Source organism: Lepidochelys kempii, chromosome 5 (assembly GCF_965140265.1).
Source record: "Lepidochelys kempii isolate rLepKem1 chromosome 5, rLepKem1.hap2, whole genome shotgun sequence".
Taxonomy (NCBI): domain Eukaryota; kingdom Metazoa; phylum Chordata; order Testudines; family Cheloniidae; genus Lepidochelys; species Lepidochelys kempii.
In genome coordinates this window covers 125389043-125409232 of record NC_133260.1, presented here as the reverse complement: position 1 = coordinate 125409232, position 20190 = coordinate 125389043, and the positions used below count along the sequence as shown (strand labels likewise).

Genomic DNA, 20190 nt, shown 5'->3' with positions numbered 1-20190 from the left:
GAGGGTTTGGTGTGCGGGTGCTGGGTAGCGTTAGTGGTGTCTCAGAGACGGGTCAGACTGGATAATCTGGTTGTCCCTCCTGGCCTTAAACTCTCTGACTCTAGGAAGCATGGGGCTACACATTCCAGAGCTCTCCTGGGAACACCGCTTCTACCGCCATTATAAAGAGAGAAAGGCTCGAGCCAAAGCCCGCTAAGTCCTGGAAAAATTCAGATCCAGATCCAAGCTTCTCATCTCAGGCCAGTTCCTTGCTAGAAATGGACATAACCCGATCAGCCTTACTTGGGGGTGCGTCAGCGTGGAATCCTGCCAGCTGTTTATGGCCCCCAGGCAGCTTCCCCCAGGCACTTATGCAGGGGGGCCAGGAGGGGAAGGGGAGAGGACGATTCCTACCTGCAGCAACTGATGTGATAGCAAGAGGTGGGTTTGGTGAAATCTCAAAGCCATAGTGACCGAGAAGCAAATCCTTGTGTACGGTGACTGTGAGCTTCACCCGCGTTACTGGCTGATTAAGGCCGTCAGATGGGACGTCCACTACTGAAGATCTGCCCCTGAGCATTTGGATAGGGGGAAAGAAAAGGCTGAGGATTAGCAGACATTGACGCAGTGATGATTTCTATGAGGACATGGAACCCTGTCCATGCGGTTACCGCAGCTTTTTTAAAGGGCGGTGGGGCTTTCACAAATATTGAACCGGTACAAGACGAATTGAAAATAAAAGTCTGCGTTGCTCTGTCCACACATCATCAACCAGACTGAGAATAATGGCCCCCCACCAAAGCAGAAGCAGCCCTGTCTCAGACTGGCTCACATCTCTCCTCCAAGGAAAGCCCAAGAAAACAGACTTGCCCAGTAGCCCATCCTACCCCTTGCTAGATCCATCTCCCTGTCAGATCAGGCTTTGTGGCTGATCACACAGCAGTGTCCTACAGAGAGAGGGGAGGCAACCATGTCTCAAACCGCGTAGGGCTATACAGGACAAAGACAACATCTGAAACTCCACCACCCCGAATCCAGCTGGAGCCAGTGTAGACTGAGTGCTGGTGCGACATGCTCTCGCCACAAAGCATCGCTTACACTAAGTGGATTCACATTCCGAAGATGTGTTAGGCCAGGTCAACACTACAAACTTCTCCAGCATACCTGCGTCTGGTGTGATGCCTGCCTGACAGAGCTATGCTGGCAGGAGCCCCAGGGTACACACCGTTATAAAGAGAAACCTCCTGCTGGTACAGCTTATTTTGTTCAGGGAACTGGTATAAACTAGACTGGCAAAAGAACACCTTTGCTGGCATAAGCTGCTTCTCCGCTAGGAAGTACAGCTCCACTGGCAAACTCTCTCTTGTGTAGACAAAGCCCCAACCTTAAAAAGGCTTGGAGGGGTGCCCCATGCAGGATGCACCACCAAAGCCTGGTCTGTGGGTGACCAAGGTGTGCATACGGGTAGCAAAGTCCACATCCAAACCCAAAGGGTGCACACTCCTCACTAAGGAGAGACGGAAACAACAATGAGGCCTTGGCCACAGCCTCCACCCAAGCACCCAGGAGTAAGTAGGGACCTAGCACAGAGTTAAGGGCAAAGCTGAGTCACATGCCACAGGTGCTCTGACCTCTCCTGGAGTAGCTTTGCCCACTTTGCCAGTGTTGCTGGTCTGATCTGGGATGAGCCCTGGCCAGCCGGCCAGCCCCCAGCTCCGTCACTGGCAAGGGTGTTTCTACACGCTAGCTGGCTCTGATGAGATGGAGACAGTGAACGGGCTGACATCAGCATACCGATCAAACCACAGCTCCTATCACCTCGCCAGCCTTCCTAGCACCCACAGGCACATGCAGAACATGGAGTTGAGGAGTGAGCCCTCAAGACAAACCAACGACCTTCTGGGACCTCTTGCAAAATTGGAATGGGGCTACTCAAGACTGACTCCTCCTAGCCCTGCTGGCACTGCAGATGTGCTAGTGAAGCTTCATGCCTGGAAAGCACTGATGGATCTCAGACAGTCTGTCGGGAAAGCTGCTCCTCATCCATTGCCAGGAGATCAGAGGTGTGACACTACACCCCATATTCATCATAGTGGTACGATTATGACATAATTATGATGCATTTTGTACAAGATGTGTCATGTGGAAAAGTTATGATTTGCTGAATATGATTATCCTATTTGTATGCATGTATCATTTTGGTATCTGAAGTTATGAATATTGTCTATGTATCTGTATTTCAAATGTGCCTACTCTAGGTAACACCCAAAACTAGCCTATCCAGTACAACAATGAAGAAGCTGAACCGTGCTGATGGCCCATCAGTAGGGTCCTATCAAATTCACAGCCATGAAAAACACGTCACAGACCATGAAATCTGGTCTTCTACTGTGAAATCTGGTCTTTTGTCTGCTTTTACCCTACGCTATACAGATTTAATGGAGGAGACCAGTATTTTTCTAACTGGGGGGCCTGACCCAAAAGGGAGTTGCAGGGGGGTCACCAGGTTATTTTAGGGGGGTCATGGTATTGACACCCTTACTTCTGTGCCTGGGTGGCTGGAGAGCGGTGGCTGTTGGCCGGGTGCCCAGGTCTGAAGGCAGCGCCCTGCAAGCAGCAGCACAGAAGCAAGGGTGGCAATACCAGACCATACCACCCTTATTTCTGCGGTGTGGCCTTCCGACCTGGGCAGCCAGACAGTGGTGACTTGAGGGCCCAGCTCTGCAGACAGCAGTGTAGAAATAAGGGTAGCCGTAACTGCATCCCCCCCTACAATAACCTCATGCCCCCCCCCTTGTTGGGTCAGGACCCCCACAATTACAACACTGTGAAATTTCAGATTTAAATATCTGAAATCATGAAATTTACGATTTTTAAAATCCTATGGCTGTGAAACTGACCCAAATGGACCATGAATTTGGTAGGGCCCTATCTATCAGCAAAGACAATGGACCATGGAACAGATTTGTCTTCCTGTGAATGTTTCAGCCAGCCTATGGGTAATGACTGCTATGACTCAGCAAGGCATGCAAGGGCATGTGACCAGACCACATGACACTGAACTCCATTTTGATACCTGTATTTTTCCCACAAACTGGACTGGGAACTGAGCTTGGAACAAAGGGGTCCCGCCCTATGGAAAAGCTATATAAGGTGGGGAGTGACATCATCTCTTGGCCTCACTCCCCACACAAGACGACTCCTGGAAACACTTGAGGAACAAAGACTGAATTGGGGGAAGTGCTGGTCCCAGGCTAAAGGGATTTCTAGCCTGTGTATGGAAACTTGGTGAGCTGCTTGTATCATCAGTTAGGGTGAGAAATTGCTAATTCAAACACTATCTAGTATGTTAGTCTTAGTTTGCGTTTTTGTTTATTTGCGAGGTAATCTGCTTTGATCTGTTTTCTATCACTTAAAATCTATCTTCCTGTAGTTAATAAACTTGTTTTATGTTTTATATTAACCAGTGTGTTTTGAGTGAAGTGTCTGGGAAAATCTCAGCTCTGAAAACAAAAGGCTGTTGCAGATCTTCCCCACATCAAGGGAAAAGTGAACTATATTAATGAGCTTGCATTATACAAATCCCTGTGCAGTGCAAGACGGTACAATACTGGGTTTATACTTCAGCAAGGCTGGGGAGCTGGGAAATTGGTTGTTGTCTTCTGTCTGTCCTTGAGTGGCCTAGGTGAAGTACTCAGGTAGCTCAGTTGAGTGTGTGGTGGCACCTGCTGTCCTGCGGGGTGAAAACAGGGCCTGGAGAGGCTGGCTGAATCACCAGCAGAGCAGTGTGAGACAGACCAACCCAGCTGTATGGTTAGGGGGCAAAGCAGTTCTCACGGCTCCCAGACTGCACCCCGGGGATGACAACACATCACAAGAGGTACGTCCTAAAGAGGTTTGCTATGCACATGGGAGCACATACTTTGTCTGGAGGGTGGCAGCGACCAATACAGATGGAAGGGAAAGCTTGGGAGGAACCTTCTCAGTCATCTATGTCCAGGAGCTGCATCTCAGTCACTCCCTTTTCCTGGTTCTTCTCCTCCTCCCCCCCTAGCAGGAGAATCCCATCTGGGGAGCAAGGGCCTCCTGGCGAGCAGAGGCCCTAGCTCGGCCCTGCCTGGCCAGCCAAAGAAAGCTCTGGTGAATGGGAGCCATTTCAGACCAGTGCTTCTAGCCACTCACATCCTGCTCCATGCCAGGGGCAGAAGGAACCAGACATGCTAAGGGGGGCCTCAGCTCTGCCCCAGCTCCAGACCCTCATAGCCTGGAACTTGGAGGACGAAGAGTCCGGCCCGCTCAGCTGTAGCTGTTCGCTCTGTGGTTGGCTCAGCTCTAGGCCAGTGAGTGAAAGAGTCCCCATCCCCAGAGCGGACACAGAACATCCCCTCCGTCCATCCAGTGGTGGGGAAAGGGAGGAGGCAATAAGGGGACCCACACTCAAGAGGGACTTGGGGGCAGATGAGGGAATGAGATTAACAAAGGGGCACTAGGTTCAGGCTACCTGCTGAACAGCTGTTGGATGGAAACTACTCGTGGCCACTCGTGACGTGGATCAGACTGGAAGCAGTGACCTAGAAGACAGACACTTGAGGTCCCAGCCCCAGGCCCTGCAGCCGTCCTGTTCTGCCTCCTGAACACAGGCTGAAGAGGGGGTCTTAGCCAAAATGGTCTGGAAGGTTAGCTTCAAATACTCTACTACATTCCCTAATGCATCCCCACGCAGGCATAACTGTGGCAGGGATACACGCTGGGGAGAGCTTCCAGAAGTTATTCTGCGCAGTGTGAATGGACAGCCCATGCAGTGCTGCGTCCCAGCACAGCCGAGAGATCCAGAATACGCCATCTTCTCACCTGCATGCTCCACCTGACAACCTCGTTCTCTACCGAACGGGTAGAGTTTTGCTGATGGCTCCCTTTCGAGTGTTGTGGGAGCAGCGGAGAGAGTGAAACCCAGCGAGCTAGAGCAGATTTTCCAGACAGAAAGGACACACTGATACTTATAATAATACTTAATACTGATACTGACAAATAATACTTAATGGACAAGCTATAATAGTGTTAAGTGACATCACATGGTTTACTGGTCCATTGCTGCACATTCCATGAGGCTTGGGAATATGGAGACAGAACAAATTCTGTTATGTTTTAATGCTGTATTAGTACGGTAAGTGAGAAATTTTAAGATAAGATTCCTCCCCTCAGGTTTAGGGCATTTAAAACTAGACAGGCCAAAGAGCTGGAAAAATGTACTGCAAGTAGCAGTTCTGTATTGCTAAGGGATTGAGAGATTTCTTCTTATCTTGATGGTAAAGTTTTTGGGATTCAGTCTGATAGGGTATACCCCACATCAGAATGACCTCTTATGTCAAATGCTGGGTATGTTACACATTATGGCACGACTAATCTAGAAAACAACTTCCTTTAAAGGCAGAATACATCCGTCGTTATTGGAATTTTATAGCACTCAACATATGTGCCAGGCACTTTACAGACAGACAGAGAAGGAGAGACAGGGCCCCAGACCCAAAGAGCTGGGCACATTTTTCTGCTGGAAACTTTTTTTGGAGAAAAATACGGATCGACACAGAAATGTTTTGCGAACGTGTGTCTGTTTCACCAATGTTGGTGTCAAATCCTCTCTGCCCCGCAAATTCTGAAAAATCAAAACAGTTTGGTTTGAAATAACTTGGTTTTCAAATTTCCATCAATTTTATTAAAAACATTTAATAATGCTCAAACTTCGAAATGAAGCATTTTGTTTCAGAGCAAATCAAACATTTAGTTTGACCCCTAAATTCCTTTGTTTTTCAACTTTTTGAGTCACCGAAAATCCCTGAGCAACATTTTCATTTTCAGTTTGATGCAAAACAATTCTCCCTCCCCCACCTCCCCCCAATTTTTCAGTGAAACAAAAAATTCCATTATTGGCCCATCACTATTAATAATCTCATGTTAGATATGACACATCATGTTAGCAGCTAGGGAACGTATAAGAAAGCTCAGGTGAGATCAAAGACGCTATAGGCCAGGCTGCTCACTGCATACAATGCTACTCCAGTAAGAGTGCCATAATCGGACCCTAAAATAGACACAGAAATGGCACATGGCAAAGAGAAATAGAAACCAGTTGATACAGGGCCAAACCTGGCCACCCTCATTCCAGGCTGGGTAACTCATTATTCCACACATAATCTTACTGATTACAGTGAGATGGATTGTGTAGCAAGGCGCTGCCTACCATTTAAATGTAGCAGCATCTGGCCCACAGTAAATAGCTTTGGGCTGCTTAAAAATGTAATGCATGTTACGTTCTAGAACATATGGAATTCACGTTCCCTGAAACGAACGAAGGGAGGAGTCAGACCCGAGATCTCAGACTTTCCCTAGCTTGTTGGAAACCAGTTTGTTCAGCAGCCGACTAGCAAAGATCCTGTTCATGAAAATGTATTTACCTGGATATGCTATCCCGAGATCGACGGAGCCATCTTGCTACCATTTGTTCTATTCTACAGGCTTTGCGTGCTTGGAAAAAGTTAGTCTCCAGATCTTCCATTTACCTGAAGAAGACAGAGGTTATTACAAACTTAGGGACATGGGAATCATCAGACTGAATCAGACCAGCGGTCCAGTGCCTGTCTCAGACAGAAGCCAGTACCAGATGCAAGGGGCAACAAACCTGCAGTAGACAGTTAGGGGATTACCTGCCCATAAAGGGAGGTGTATTCCTAGGCCCAGGCTGCTAGGGGAGCCCTGAAGCACGGGTGTCGACATCCCTTCTAAAATGTAGGGAAGTTTCTTGTCAAGGCATTTCCATTGAATGGGCCAGAACCTGGGAACAGTTGCTCAGGACCTGGGGTGGGGTGTTCCAGCCAGCAGCATGAGAATCAGGGGCACGGGCTGCATGTTTGGCCATATTCGGCACTGACCAAGTCACCCTGTGCACAGTGTGTGCTACTAGCAGGAACAATTTGCACAAGGGTCTGTCTGAATGCAGGAAGCTTAGCCTAGTGCATCTCATGTGCACCCGTTCTTGAGTCACGTATTCTGGGAGGCAGGATTTGGCCTGAGGCAGTTGCTGACTCCCATGGTTTTAATCACAAATCTCATCTCCCCTGGATTCGTGTGAATACATGAGACTCTCAACTTTTATTTTGTTTTAAATTAAGTTTCTAGCCCTCGTTGCAAAGACAAACTAGAAAACACAAAGCCCCAGTGCCGGCAATACCAGAAGGTAACAATAAAAAGGACCCAGCCTTCATTATTATTTTTTTAAAGCTCATGATTTTGGGAGATCCCAACTCACTTTCCAAATGCTTGGGGTTGATAATACTGCTCATGTATTTTTAAACAGAGGTATTATGCAGTCTATGCTCAAAATGTGACCTACTTTATAATGTCGGGACACGTGGAAAGAGATCAATTACTCTGTATAAACCCACAAATTGGTGCCGTAGACCAGTGGTTTTCAACCCTTTTTTCATTTGCAGATCCCTAAAAAATTTCAAATGGAGGTGTGGACCCCTTGGGAAATCTTAAGCATAGTCTATGGACCCCTGGGGGTCCATTGGCCACAGGTTGAAAACTGCCAGATAAAACATACAGTGTTACCAACAGAAAGAGTTAATACATCTAGAACTTCCTACCATTCTATCCCCTGCACCTTGTGTGAATGTTATTAGTACAGTTATTGGATGCCACCTGCGGCACAAGTGCCTCGTTACAGAAACTGATTCTGGCTAGTCACTGCTGATTCCAGAGAAGATTTAGACAATCATGATGCGCAAAAGAGCATCCTTATTTCAGAGCACTGAAGCAGCTCTATGGCCTAGTTCTGGAAGAGCGCTCCCCCATCTCTGTAGCAATGATTCCACATTATTACCATCCGAGGTACCTGCAAACCCACATTCTAAATGTTAAGTTCAGCCAGCGCTCCTGTGAGTTGCAGAAATATGTAGGTCCAACCTGACAGTTTTAACAGTTGATGTTCAAAGAAATCCTGATACATAGGCAGCAACACTGGGGAGGATGAGCCCACCTGGCCAAGGGGTGCAGGGGAACACCCTTCGGGTTATTCTTCATCGTTGGCTGGGCTTTTGCCTTTGACCACCTGATTTTGCTGGTCATTACCCCCATCGACTTCAGCTAGTGCTAAGGAGAACGGAGTCATTCTTCAGGCTGGAGGAATGTTTCTGGCTGGAAGAGGAGGTTCCAGATATCTTGGGGAGAGGAATGTCCACTGCAGAGAGCAGTTCCATGCCCTGTCTGTGACAGAATTTTGTCTCATTTTAAATATGTATACCGGCTGGGTAGCCACAGAAATTCTATGGAGATTAACAGCTAAACAAGGAACTGGACTGGCAAGCTCATTCACACAGGGAGGAATGGTGTTAAAACTAGTGGCTGAAAACTAAATGCTATACTAATAATTAAGTGTACCAAGGTTGCTAATTCTTGGACTACAGAACTGTGTTTGGTTAGATTAATCTCTCTTAACGACTAAAGTAGAACCTCATTGTAGTGAAGGGGCGTGGCTTCCCTTTGAGACTCACAGGGAGGGACCACCGCCCGCCGCCTGGTGGGCGGAACCAGGAAGGCCACACCCACCCTGCCAGAAGCAGAGGGGCGGGACAGGAATAGGAAGTACAAAAGGCAGGCCTGGCAGCTCAGTTGTGCTGGAGCTGCTGAGGGAGACAGACAGTTCTTCACTGCGGCCAGAGTGGGACGCCGAGGAGGACCTCCGAGGACTTGCCTGAGCTTCCAGAGAGTCCCGCCATTCCAGACACCGAGGAGCTGCTGGGACTACCATTGGTGGTGTACCCCGGGGAGATGGAGGATGACCCCTGGATCCAGGTACCTCCCGAGGGGAGGGGAGGAAGTGGCCCAGGGACAGCCGACTGTAGTCTGGATCCCTGCTGACCCAGTGGCAGAATGCTCTGCCACTGATAGGGCTCTGGGCTGGCACTTGGAGGAGCAGCATGGGCCCAGGTCCCCCTACCACTCCATCCCCGGGGTGGCAGCCTCCTCCACCTTCGGTCAGGAGGCCTGTGTTAATCTACCGTCCAACAGAGCTAGGACACTAGATCCTGTACAGCGCTGCCCTGCTTGAGGGCTGGAGCTTGGTGCCCCGCCATGTCTAGGATCTGGGCCCTAGACTATTCACTGCTCTGCCCTGCCTGAAGGCCAGAGCCCCCTAGCCTATTGGGTGCTCTGCCTTGCCTGAGGGCCTGAGCTCCTAGACTATTTACTGCCCTCCCTGCTTGAGAGCCAGAGACCTCTAGACTGTTTGGGGCTCTATCCTGCCTGAGGGCTTGTGCCCCAGAGACTGCTTATTGCCCAACCCAGCTCAGAGGGCCTGGGCGCCAAAGATAGCTAATCCCCACCCCCTTTTCCAGACTGCCTTTTGTGGAACAAGACAGCGAGGGGGTGTGGCCTCCCTCCAAGATTGACAGGGAGGGACAGCCACACACTCTTACTCTCCTCCAAAACATTCGAGTCAAATCACTGAACATTGGTATTCTGGGTGTAGAAGCTTTCGAACAAGAACGACTAACCTCTAAAGACAATGCTAACCCTCTAGATTTCATTACCCTGTGTCTCTGGGCAAACACTTTACATTAAGATCTTTTATGATCTTAATAGTTTATGGCAGTATTGAAAAATGGCCATGAGGGCCCATGATACAACCTAGCCATGCAGCTGTATCATTTTACCGTACAACTACAATAAATTGCATCAACAGCCAGACTGCATTAGCAATTTCAAGCAATAAAAGAATAATCCATACATGTATATTTTTGTTCGAAGAACTGGTGCCTTGAAGATTGATTTTGCTATGGCCCTAGAAAGGGTCAGGGGGACTGTGCTCCAATTCTTACCAAATCAGTTCTCTGGAGTTTTCTTTTTGATGATGTAGAGATTTTGGTGTAGAAAAACAAGACTTCCAGAAAGCTGCCTGCACACAAATCATTCTTATTTGTCAGTTATTTAAGCAATATTTATATACATTATTATAATTCCTTCCAAGAGCTTCGGTCCCCATCTCTAGAGTAGGACTACATACCACAGATGCTTTTTCAGCTCCATTTACTGTAATTTCATTTACGTCCTTTGAAGGTTCTGGTCAGATATGATTACATCAAAATGGCTACTTTCTTAACAGATCCATTCTCTTGTCTATTCAGAGTTACAGGAGCTGATTTTTACAGAAATAAAGATTTTTTTTTTTTTAGTCCAGTTAGCCCTGCAGATCTAATTAGCTATGAGAGCAGGAGCTAGATGAATTCTGTAAATTACTTTTATTAGCCAGAACTTCAGCTACAAAAATCTCTGTCTAGTGATGAGACAGAAAGGGCTCAGCTTGACTTTCAGATCCCAAGTTGAACTTACAAGTCTACAGTTACCACAACGTCCATAGTCAGTTAATTTACAGGTAAAAATGCATTTTTCGAAGAGAAATCCAGCATACCACTATGCCATGTTTAGAGTCACTTTTCACACACTAGAAGATCAGAAAAAGTTGTACGCTACCACTGAATCCACAATACACAAAAATAAAAGGGGACACCGTAAAAATATTTTAATCTAAAAAGCCGAAGACTAGTATTAAGCTATAGAAAGAACCAGAATATAGCTGTTGCATCCACCTGTTGTGTCTCACTTTATACTCGGATTATAAGCCCTTGTGGGGTGGGGCCATCTTTTTGTTCTGTCTGTACAGCTCCTAGCGCAATAGGGTCCGGCTCCGTGACTGGGGCACCTAGGGGCTATGCATTACAAATAATAAATAATAGTATTTAGCATCACTCCAGCTACAGAAGAGATGTATGAAACTTCTGTGCTGGAACCATGCAAATTCAGCTGGTTTTTAGACCCAAACATGAAATCCATGGAGGTTTAGTGAATCTGGGGCTGACCCAGGACCCCTCCCAACAGAACCCCTCCCCCGCACCAGACCAAAGTTCTCCCCACCACTTTTAGCTCAAGTTTTCTTCTGGGGGAGAGGGGCCAGGCCCAGTGATCTGCTTTGGCTTCTCTTCAGCCCTCAGGGAGCGGCTGTGTAATTTATTTCACTTCCTGCTCCATTCAGGGTGGACAGAAGGAAAGGCGTAGAATCCATTCCCCAGGAGATCCTTGGTGTAGGGTGACCACATTTCCCAAAGGGAAAACGGGACACTACATGGGCCTAGCCTGAGGGCTCCCCCCTGCCCAACACGGGGCTGGCCAAAGCCCTCTGCCCAAGCCCTGCCCCCATTCCCCGCATGGGCTGGCCTGAGTTGCCCTCCCAAGCCCTGCTTGCCTCCCAGATGCAAGGCTGGAGTTGGCATCACTGCTCGCTCGAGCCCTGTCTGCCCCTCGCCTGAGCCGTGCCTCCCGCCCTGCATGCGGTGAGCATCGCCGCTCACCTTCCTCTTTGACAAAATGGGCATTTGCCCCATTTGCTCTTTCCAACTTGATCAGTTGGCGAGAGCAAATGGGACAAATGCCCACTTTTGCCAGAAGAGGCTGCACGGCTGGGACAAGGGTTAAAAAAGGGACTGTCCCGGCCAAAACGGGGATGTATGGTCACCCTGCCTCAGTGAAGCCTCTAGGCCTGCCTGACTGTCTGATAAAATTCCAGATCCTGCAGTCATGTTGTTGTTGCATCTGTCTCTGAAAGATGGCCAAGAATCCTCTAGAGGAACAGGGCATTCCTAATGCAGCCACCTTTATGATGCAGACACCTGGAAAACAAACTAGGACTGATGGGATGGACGCTTATGAACTTTCCAAAAGGAAAGAGGAGAAATTTCAGCTCAAACAGGAACTTGAAAAGAAAACAAGGCTGCAGCGCTATGCCAGAGCAGGTTAATGGATGCTTACAGTGCCCTGCAGGTGGGTATTTAAGAAAACCACATGCCTAGGGAGCAGTTCAAAACAAGGAAGCAGTGCTGTTGATTATGGCACATGGTGCGTCAGTTCCCTGCATACGGAGAGTTAATTCCCTTTCAACGTGAATACTTTATGCTTCCTGTCGGCCCACTCCCAGCCCGCAAACTTCCTGCGCATGATACCTTGTGAGATAGACATGCTACTGCGAGAGCCACTTTCCCAGCATGTCGCTTTGACCACATTGCCCTTCTCTGTCCATCACATCCCACGCAAACTTCTTGCCTTCTTAGCCTGTCCCCGCCCCACGGATCATCTCTCACACACTGCTGAGATGTCGACTCCTGCCGCTGCCCAGCCCACGACGTCTGGTCCATCACCTGCTTGTTACATGTCCCAACAAACACCTTTGCACTTTCTCTCATGCTGATGCTTACACTAGGGAGGATCTTCTGTGAGCCCCTCCAAAGCCACCTCATTGTCTCTTTCACACCTCTCCTTAAAACCCTCTGCCACAATGCCTCACAACACTCGACAACAGTTAGGCTGCTGGCGTGCTGAGAACAGGCTGACCAGTAGTGGCTCGATATTTCCTTATGCTGCCCCGTCTGTCTGTATCCATCAGTGGTCTCTTGTCTTAGACGGTCAGCTCTTTGGGGCAGGGGCTGTCTGTGTTCTGTGTCTGTACAGCGCCTCGCACAATGGGGCCCTGATTTAGGGCGGAGTCTCCTGGGTGCTATTGCAAACAAACAAACAAGGATAATAATATGGTAAGTTCTGCAAATGCATGTTTAGCTCTGACGGCCCCATTTTTAGCTTTCCTGGGACACACAGGTCCGAACCCATACTGTAATAGAAGCAGCAGAGAAAACAGCCTTTTTGAAACCTGTCTACTGATGCAATAGTTCAGCTAATGGGAACAAGGTTCTGTTCCTAAATTCTACTCCTGATGGATGCACAACCCATTTTACAGCAGTCAGAAAAGCTTGACCATGTGAACCCAACGGCAAATAAAAAAAAACACTTAAGAAATCTCATGCATTTTAAGATGGTGTTCAAAAATCACGAGTTGAGAGAGTGGCAGTAGTGTAGGGATTCCTGCCTCTAGTCCAATAACATGGGGCTGCAGGATTCCCGCGTGCCCTCTCCGAGGAGGCTACTTGAGCAAATCCTAGGTTTCTCCTTCCTTAATTAGGAAAGTTACCTTACACCACCAAGAAACAGGGTGCATTAGACCCTCCCCCAGATGAAGACAGCAGCCTGAGGTGTGGATTCTCATGGTGTCACTGACAGAGAACACACAACACAGGACTCTGTGATACTTACAAACCAAATTGCTGCCCGCCTCCCAGCAGGCACATGGGCTAGCATGTGCCACAGAACTGCTCATACCACTGCGCTCTAAGGGGGACCGGACCTGGAAGAGTGGGCCCCACCCCACCGCACCCCCCTGCTCTGCAGCAGCCAGGGAGGTCTGGGGGGCGCGGAGAACTGACGAGCATGCTGCAGCCAGAGGGGACGGGGAGGGGTTTCACGTCCATCCTTGGCAAGTAGGTGCCCAGGTTCGAAGGACGGAGCCCCCCCAAGAGATGGGTAGGGAGGAGGTAGGGAGAATGGACTTCCTCCTGGTTGGAGCACCCATCTGTCAGCTCAGATTCTGAAGGCTTGTATAATTCCATCCCTGACACTGAAAGAGACTTGACTGGGGGACAGTGGGAGACAGACAGATACCCAGGCCAGTAGGGCCCTCGCGAATTGTGAGGCAGGTCTAGCGGGGTGAAGGGATCAAAGCAGGCGGAGAGGAGGCTGGAGAGTATCCCTATATGCCAGGCTCACCTCTGAGCTCTACTCACTCCCCAGGCACAGGGGACCATGTGCCCAGCTCAGACTAGTGGGGACAGCTCACTGTCTGCACCCTCGCTTTCCCTTGATTGCACCAGGGCTAGCCCCTAGGGCAGATGTGGTGTGCATCAGTGCAGCACGATGTGCACTGCTGCAGCTTCTCCGGGGCGTTAACGAGGGTCAGACACATGGGTGACAGTCACATTGACACTGGGGTTTGCACAGAGGCACCGATCTCGGTGGCTGAACTCCCAGTAACACCAGGCGTGGCCGCGATGGGCAGTTTGAGCTGGTCTCCCCTGCTTAAGGCTTGAAGTTGCAGGGTAGATAGGAAGGTAGGGCCAGATTGCCTCTGATTGCCAGAACCCGGGAGTGGACGACAAGGGATGGATCGCACTCGATAATTGACTGTTCTGTTTCTTCCCCTTTAAGCATTTGGCACAGGCCACTGGCGGAAGACAAGACACTGGGCTAGATGGACCATTGGTTTGGCCCAGTATGGCCGTTCTTATGTTCTTATTGCGTCCTGCCTCTTAAGGGGGTGCCCAAAAGGCGAGGAGAGACCCCAGCACAGGGGCCAGCCACACAGTGACTCACCAGGACTGGTCCTAGGCAGCACTGCTACCAACCGCAAAGGAGTCTGGGTCATAGCCCAAATCCTCCTCCACACCAGGCTGCAGAACGGGCTGGCTGCAGCGGGAGTGTAATAGGCACCTGGAGCCCTGTGCAGATACGCAAGCCCAGCCAGAACGCCACGGTCTAGCCGTGCCTGCAGGTATTCCCTCCCAGAGCGCACACACAGCTAGTGCACACAATAGAGCGGGCTTTCTGCGTCGAAACGCTGCTGGGGGTGCCCAGGGAGCCCGAGAGCTCTTGGCCCTGCATCTTCTTGGACTAAAGTAGGTTTTCAGATTTGGGCCCCACTTACCCCAGCACAACCCCATCACACTGGTGTAACTGGGAGCAGAATTTACTCCGTTGCATCTAATTTTATAGCCCAGCACATCACCAAGGAACCGTGGCTCTCCCAGGAGCCAAATACTCAAGAGGGGCTTAAACTCCGTGAAGAGGACGGACCCTGACCTCTCGTGGTGTGTCTGTGTCATTACACAGGCCTCAGGCTGAGCGGCTATACAGAGCCAATGTAAGAAGTGACAGATGTCTCATGGGAAACCCTGAGACTTCATTCTCTTTCGAAGCAGTGCTGCTGTTGAATCAGCTAGCAGGGCTTGAGCAATGCCAGCCAGAGAGCTGTATCAAACAATGCTAGGTATCTGCAGGCCAGAGGCACTTCCTGGAGAGAAGCCCTATTGCCCTCAACCTCCAAAATGGTGGTGCAGGAGTGGAGAATGCTAGGATGCCCGCCAGGGTGGAACGTTTTTATCAGCCTCTGGCTGGCAGGTCTCTGATAGGTTTGAAGTGCTCCGACCCCTTCTGGCTATTGGCAATGAGGAGCATCCTATCCCCCTCTCTGGCTGCTGGTGGGGATCAGAAAAATGTTCAATATTCTACCCACTCCAGCCTCTTGGTTGCTGTGATGGCGAAGGAGGTTTCAAATACTCCCCCATTGAAGGAGCTGCTTGTGCTAGTGGTAGAGTCTCCCTCACCTCAGCTTTGAGTCCTTTTTCTCCTCCCCACTGAATAGTGTCAGCGTGTGCCTGCACCGCAAGTGGAGAAAGCTATGGGCAGCTGCAAAGGCACTGGTGCTTTCTGCAGACTCAGACACAACGCTGCACAGCTGAATATTCACAACTGGAACTGGTCCAAAATTTTTCAGATCGAACATTTTTCCCCTCAGAGGGTTAAAGGAACATGTTGATATCAACAACATTTATTTGATATTTTGGTAATATCAAAACATTTTGTATCCATTCTGACTTCTTCTGAACATTTGATTTGCTGGGAAATGTTGATTTTGTTTTGTTTTTGCTCCAATTGGGAAAATACATTTTGAAATGTCAGAATTTCCGACCGGATGGAAATTCTGTGTTTCAGCCAGCTTTGTGCACAACCACAAGGGCTAGATGCAGTTTTTAAAAGAGCTTGGATTCTGCACCAGTCTTTGCTTGCCAGTGGCAAGTGAGGGAGTGGAATTTCCAAACCCTGGCTTACAGTGTATTTTCTATTGCATGATGGAATTCTTTGATTCATTTTCGATATTCCTGAGAACTAGAAAATAGAACGGCTCTCTTTTGAGAAAAGGAGGACTTGTGGCACCTTAGAGACTAACCAATTTATTTGAGCATAAGCTTTCATGGGCTACAGCTCACTTCATCAGATGCATTCAGTGGAAAATACAGTGGGGAGATTTTATGTACACAGAGAACATGAAACAATGGGTGTTACCATACAGACCGTAACAAGAGTGATCAGGTAAGGTGAGCTATTACCAGCAGGAGAGCTGGGGGGAGAGAGGGGAAACCAAGTTAGTTCCTGGGTTAGTGTTTTTGTTGTGTGGTGTGTGGTTGCTGGTGAGTATTTGCTTCAGGTTGGGGGGCTGTCTGTAAGCAAGGACTGGCCTGTCTCCCAGTGATGGCTCGTCCTTCAGGATAGGTCGTAGATCCTTGATGATGCGTTGGAGAGGTTTTAGTTGGGGGCTGAAGGTGATGGCTAGTGGCGTTCTGTTACTTTCTTTGTTGGGCCTGTCCTGTAGTAGGTAACTTCTGGGTACTCTTCTGGCTCTGTCAATCTGTTTCTTCACTTCAGCAGGTGGGTATTGTAGTTGTAAGAATGCTTGACAGAGATCTTGTAGGTGTTTGTCTCTGTCTGAGGGGTTGGAGCAAATACGGTTGTATCGTAGAGCTTGGCTGTAGACAATGGATCGTGTGGTGTGGTCTGCATGAAAGCTGGAGGCACGTAGGTAGGAATAGCGGTCAGTAGGTTTCCAGTATAGGGTGGGGTTTATGTGACCATCGCTTATTAGCACTGTAGTGTCCAGGAAGTGGATGCGAAATGTGAAGTAGTTATGGGTGAGGACAAAGTCAAAGTTCAGCCATCAGGTTTGCTGTGACATTATCGGGGATACTGTTCCTGACGGCTTGTAGTCCATCTTTGTGTGGAATGTTGGTGTAGAGGGCTTCTACATCCATAGTGGCCAGGATGGTGTTTTCAGGAAGATCACCGATGGATTGTAGTTTCCTCAGGAAGTCAGTGGTGTCTCTAAGATAGCTGGGAGTGCTGGTAGCGTAGGGCCTGAGGAGGGAGTCTACATAGCCAGACAATCCTGCTGTCAGCATGCCAAACAAACAAACAAACTACAAGAACAAATCTGCACAGACACACCCCTAAAACTCAGACGAGGTATTCTATCTGATATCCAAGATCCATAAACCTGGAAATCCTGGACGCCCCTTCATCTCAGGCATTGGCACCCTGACAGCAGGATTGTCTGGATCTACAACCTATCCTGAAGGACGACCCATCACTCTCACAGATCTTGGGAGACAGGCCAGTCCTTGCTTACAGAAAGCCCCCCAGCCTGAAGCAAATACTCACCAGCCACCACACAACAAACACACTACCCCAGGAACCTATCCTTGCAACAAAGCCCGTTGCCAACTGTGTCCACATATCTATTCAGGGGACACCATCATAGGGCCTAATCACATCAGCCACACTATCAGAGGCTTGTTCACCTGCGCATCTACCAATGTGATATATGCCATCATGTGCCAGCAATGCCCCTCTGCCATGTACATTGGCCAAACTGGACAGTCTCTATTTAAAAGAATAAATGGACACAAATCAGACATCAAGAATTATAACATTCAAAAACGAGTCAGAGAACACTTCAATCTCTCTGGTCACTCGATTACAGACCTAAAAGTGGCAATTCTTCAACAAAAAAACTTCAGAAACAGACTCCAAGGAGAGACTGCTGAATTGGAATTAATTTGCAAACTGGATACAATTAACTTAGGCTTGAATAAAGACTGAGAGTGGATGGGTCATTACGCAAAGAAACTATATCCCCATGTTTATTCCCCCCGTCCCGTTCCTCACATGTTCTTGTTAACTGCTGGAAATGGCCCACCTTGATTATCACTACAAAAGGTTTCCCCCCTTCTGCTGGTAATAGCTCACCTTACCTGATCACTCTCGTTACAGTGTGTACGGTAACACCCGTTGTTTCATGTTCTCTGTGTATATAAAATCTCCCCACTGTATTTTCCACTACATGCATCCGATGAAGTGAGCTGTAGCCCACGAAAGCTTATGCTCAGATAAATGTCTTGGTCTCTAAGGTGCCGCAAGTACTCCTTTTCTTTTTGCGGATACAGACTAACACGGCTGCTACTCTGAAACCTCTCTTTTGAGAGTTTGTCACCTGTCTTTGATCTGTGTTTGTACAGTGCTCCCACAATGGGGTCCTGCTCCACGACTGGGGCTCCTTTGCAATAGGATATACAAATACTAAGTATTTAAATAAGTCCAAGTTAATTGCAGGCTTCCTGTTGCTCCTATAGACTCCAGGCATTAAAATATATGCACACGCCTAGCTTAACACACATGGGTAAAGTAAAGTACGTGTGTATTTGCAGGCTCAGCGCCACAGATTTTTGTACCTAATGACTTGAAATGACATGCAGAGGCAGAATGACGCCCGACACTCCAGCAACGTATCTTCTGGAGAATGGGAGGAAGGAATGAAATACAGGAGGGTTCTGGGAGATGTTGTGCAGCTTGTGACTCTGAAGATTCCTTAGTCACATCTAGCTTGTGTCAGATGGAACTGCAGGGTGAGATTTTGTTGTCATGTATGGCTGCAGTGAAGTAAGATCCTTTCTACGTGCGCAGGAGACAAGGGTTTTGAATAAGTCTGGGGAGTATTTTGGGCTGTGTTTTATTTCTTGAAACACTTTGCAAAGTATAAATTTAAGATCAGCAGTTGCTTCTCGATTAAGACCCTATCTGGCCCATTGTTACAGGATCAAGCCAATAGTTGCTAAAGAAGGGAGATGGCCTAGTGGATAGAGCTCGACTGCCACTCCAGAGAGCTGGCCTCCGATCCTGGCTCTGCTACTGGCCTCCAGCAAGTCACTTCCATGTGCCTCAGTTTCCCCATCAGTAAAATGGGGATAATGACACCAACCTCCTTCGTGAGGCATTTTGACAGGTGCTGAGGAAAGGTGCTAGCATAGACGTAGGATTATTAGAAGTGTTTGAAGCTGAATGAATACAAACTTTCCATTCCCTTTTAGGAGTCCTTGGAGTTGGATTTATTTTCTAGCACTGAGATGTTCAAAGCTGACTAGGGGATTTGGACATACATCAGGGAATTGTGTCTACATCCTATAATGAGCTGTCAGACCACCACCTAGAATTCCAAGCTCTCTTTCCCCACAGCAGAATTTGTTCACACCCAAGGCAACTTTGAATTTTTCCATTTCCATCCTGTAGGCTTCATGTTCTTTACTTTAGTTTACAGACGCTCTTGAGGCTATTCAGCTTCCTGCATTCTCTTGGAGAGAGTGCTGAGGGGCTGGTCCAGTTCTCGCTGAAGTCAACAGGCTTTTGCCATTGACTTCAATGGAAAGAGGAGCTAGCTCCAAGTTTGTCCTCCTCATTCTTCAGAGGTAGTGGGGTCTAGTGGATAGATCACTGGCCTGGGACTCAGGAAACCTGGATTCTACTCCTCACTCTGCCACTGGCCTGCTGGGTGACCTTGGGCAAGCCATGTCCTGTGCCTCAGTTTCCCCCATCTGTATAATGGGGATAATGATACTGACCTCCTTCGTAAAGCTCTTTGAGAGCTACTGATGTAAAGTGCTATAAGAGAGTGAGGGATTGTTAGGATGTTGTTTTTGAAGGACTAGCCTGCTCTGATACCTTCTAATGGGAGATCGTCCAGCATAACTTCCTCGGCATATAAAATAATAGCTGTTAATTTCTGCCCCTGCCTACCCAGGACTCCTTGTCTGTGCACAATGGGTAGCATCCAAACTCCTTGTGTTTAGCCACAGCCTGAAATCCTGCTTAGCTGAAGCCTGAACTGTGGTTTCCTCGTCCCCATAAGAATGTCACAGGCCCATATGGTCAACCGATATTGGGCTGTTTTCCTTCTGCTGTTATTACTGCCACTTCCTACTGTGCTCTCCCTGCCTTCCTATAAATAACAAACCCTTGACAAATAATTAAAAACAATTTAACCCCCCCCCAACCTTGTTGCAGGGTGAGAGTGGGGGAGGGGGCCTTAGGAACCTTTCTAGAGCAGCCGTGTAATTAACATAGTCACTCCTTGGGGTTCTCATTCTATTACTTGGATTACGTTTGTTCAGCGAAGTGAACGAAGAACTGGGACCATGGCAGCTTTTTGGTAACTTCTGAATGGTTAAAATTAGCACAAAATTAACCCCCTCTTTACCCAGATTCACCTTCCTGGAAATGAGAACTGCAGCAGTTTAATAGCTGGCTCTTGTTAGATCCCAGATTATAGGGAAAACTTTTAGATTTAAGAGGCAAAAAGCCCCCATGGCGTATAACGGACAGTCGGGGACTCTATTA

At 48.4% G+C, this 20190-nt stretch overlaps 1 protein-coding gene across 1 annotated transcript in view; it reads right to left on the bottom strand.

The window, feature by feature from the left end:
- The window catches only part of FRMPD1 (FERM and PDZ domain containing 1), a 66097-nt gene that overhangs the window by 26926 nt on the left and 18981 nt on the right, over positions 1-20190 (bottom strand). The window contains exons 2-3 of the mRNA XM_073345719.1: positions 6432-6536; positions 394-551 (exon numbers count right to left, since the gene is read on the bottom strand). Coding sequence (XP_073201820.1) covers positions 394-551; positions 6432-6532 — 259 coding nt within the window. The 5' untranslated portion in view covers positions 6533-6536. The remainder of the gene's footprint in view (positions 1-393; positions 552-6431; positions 6537-20190) is intronic.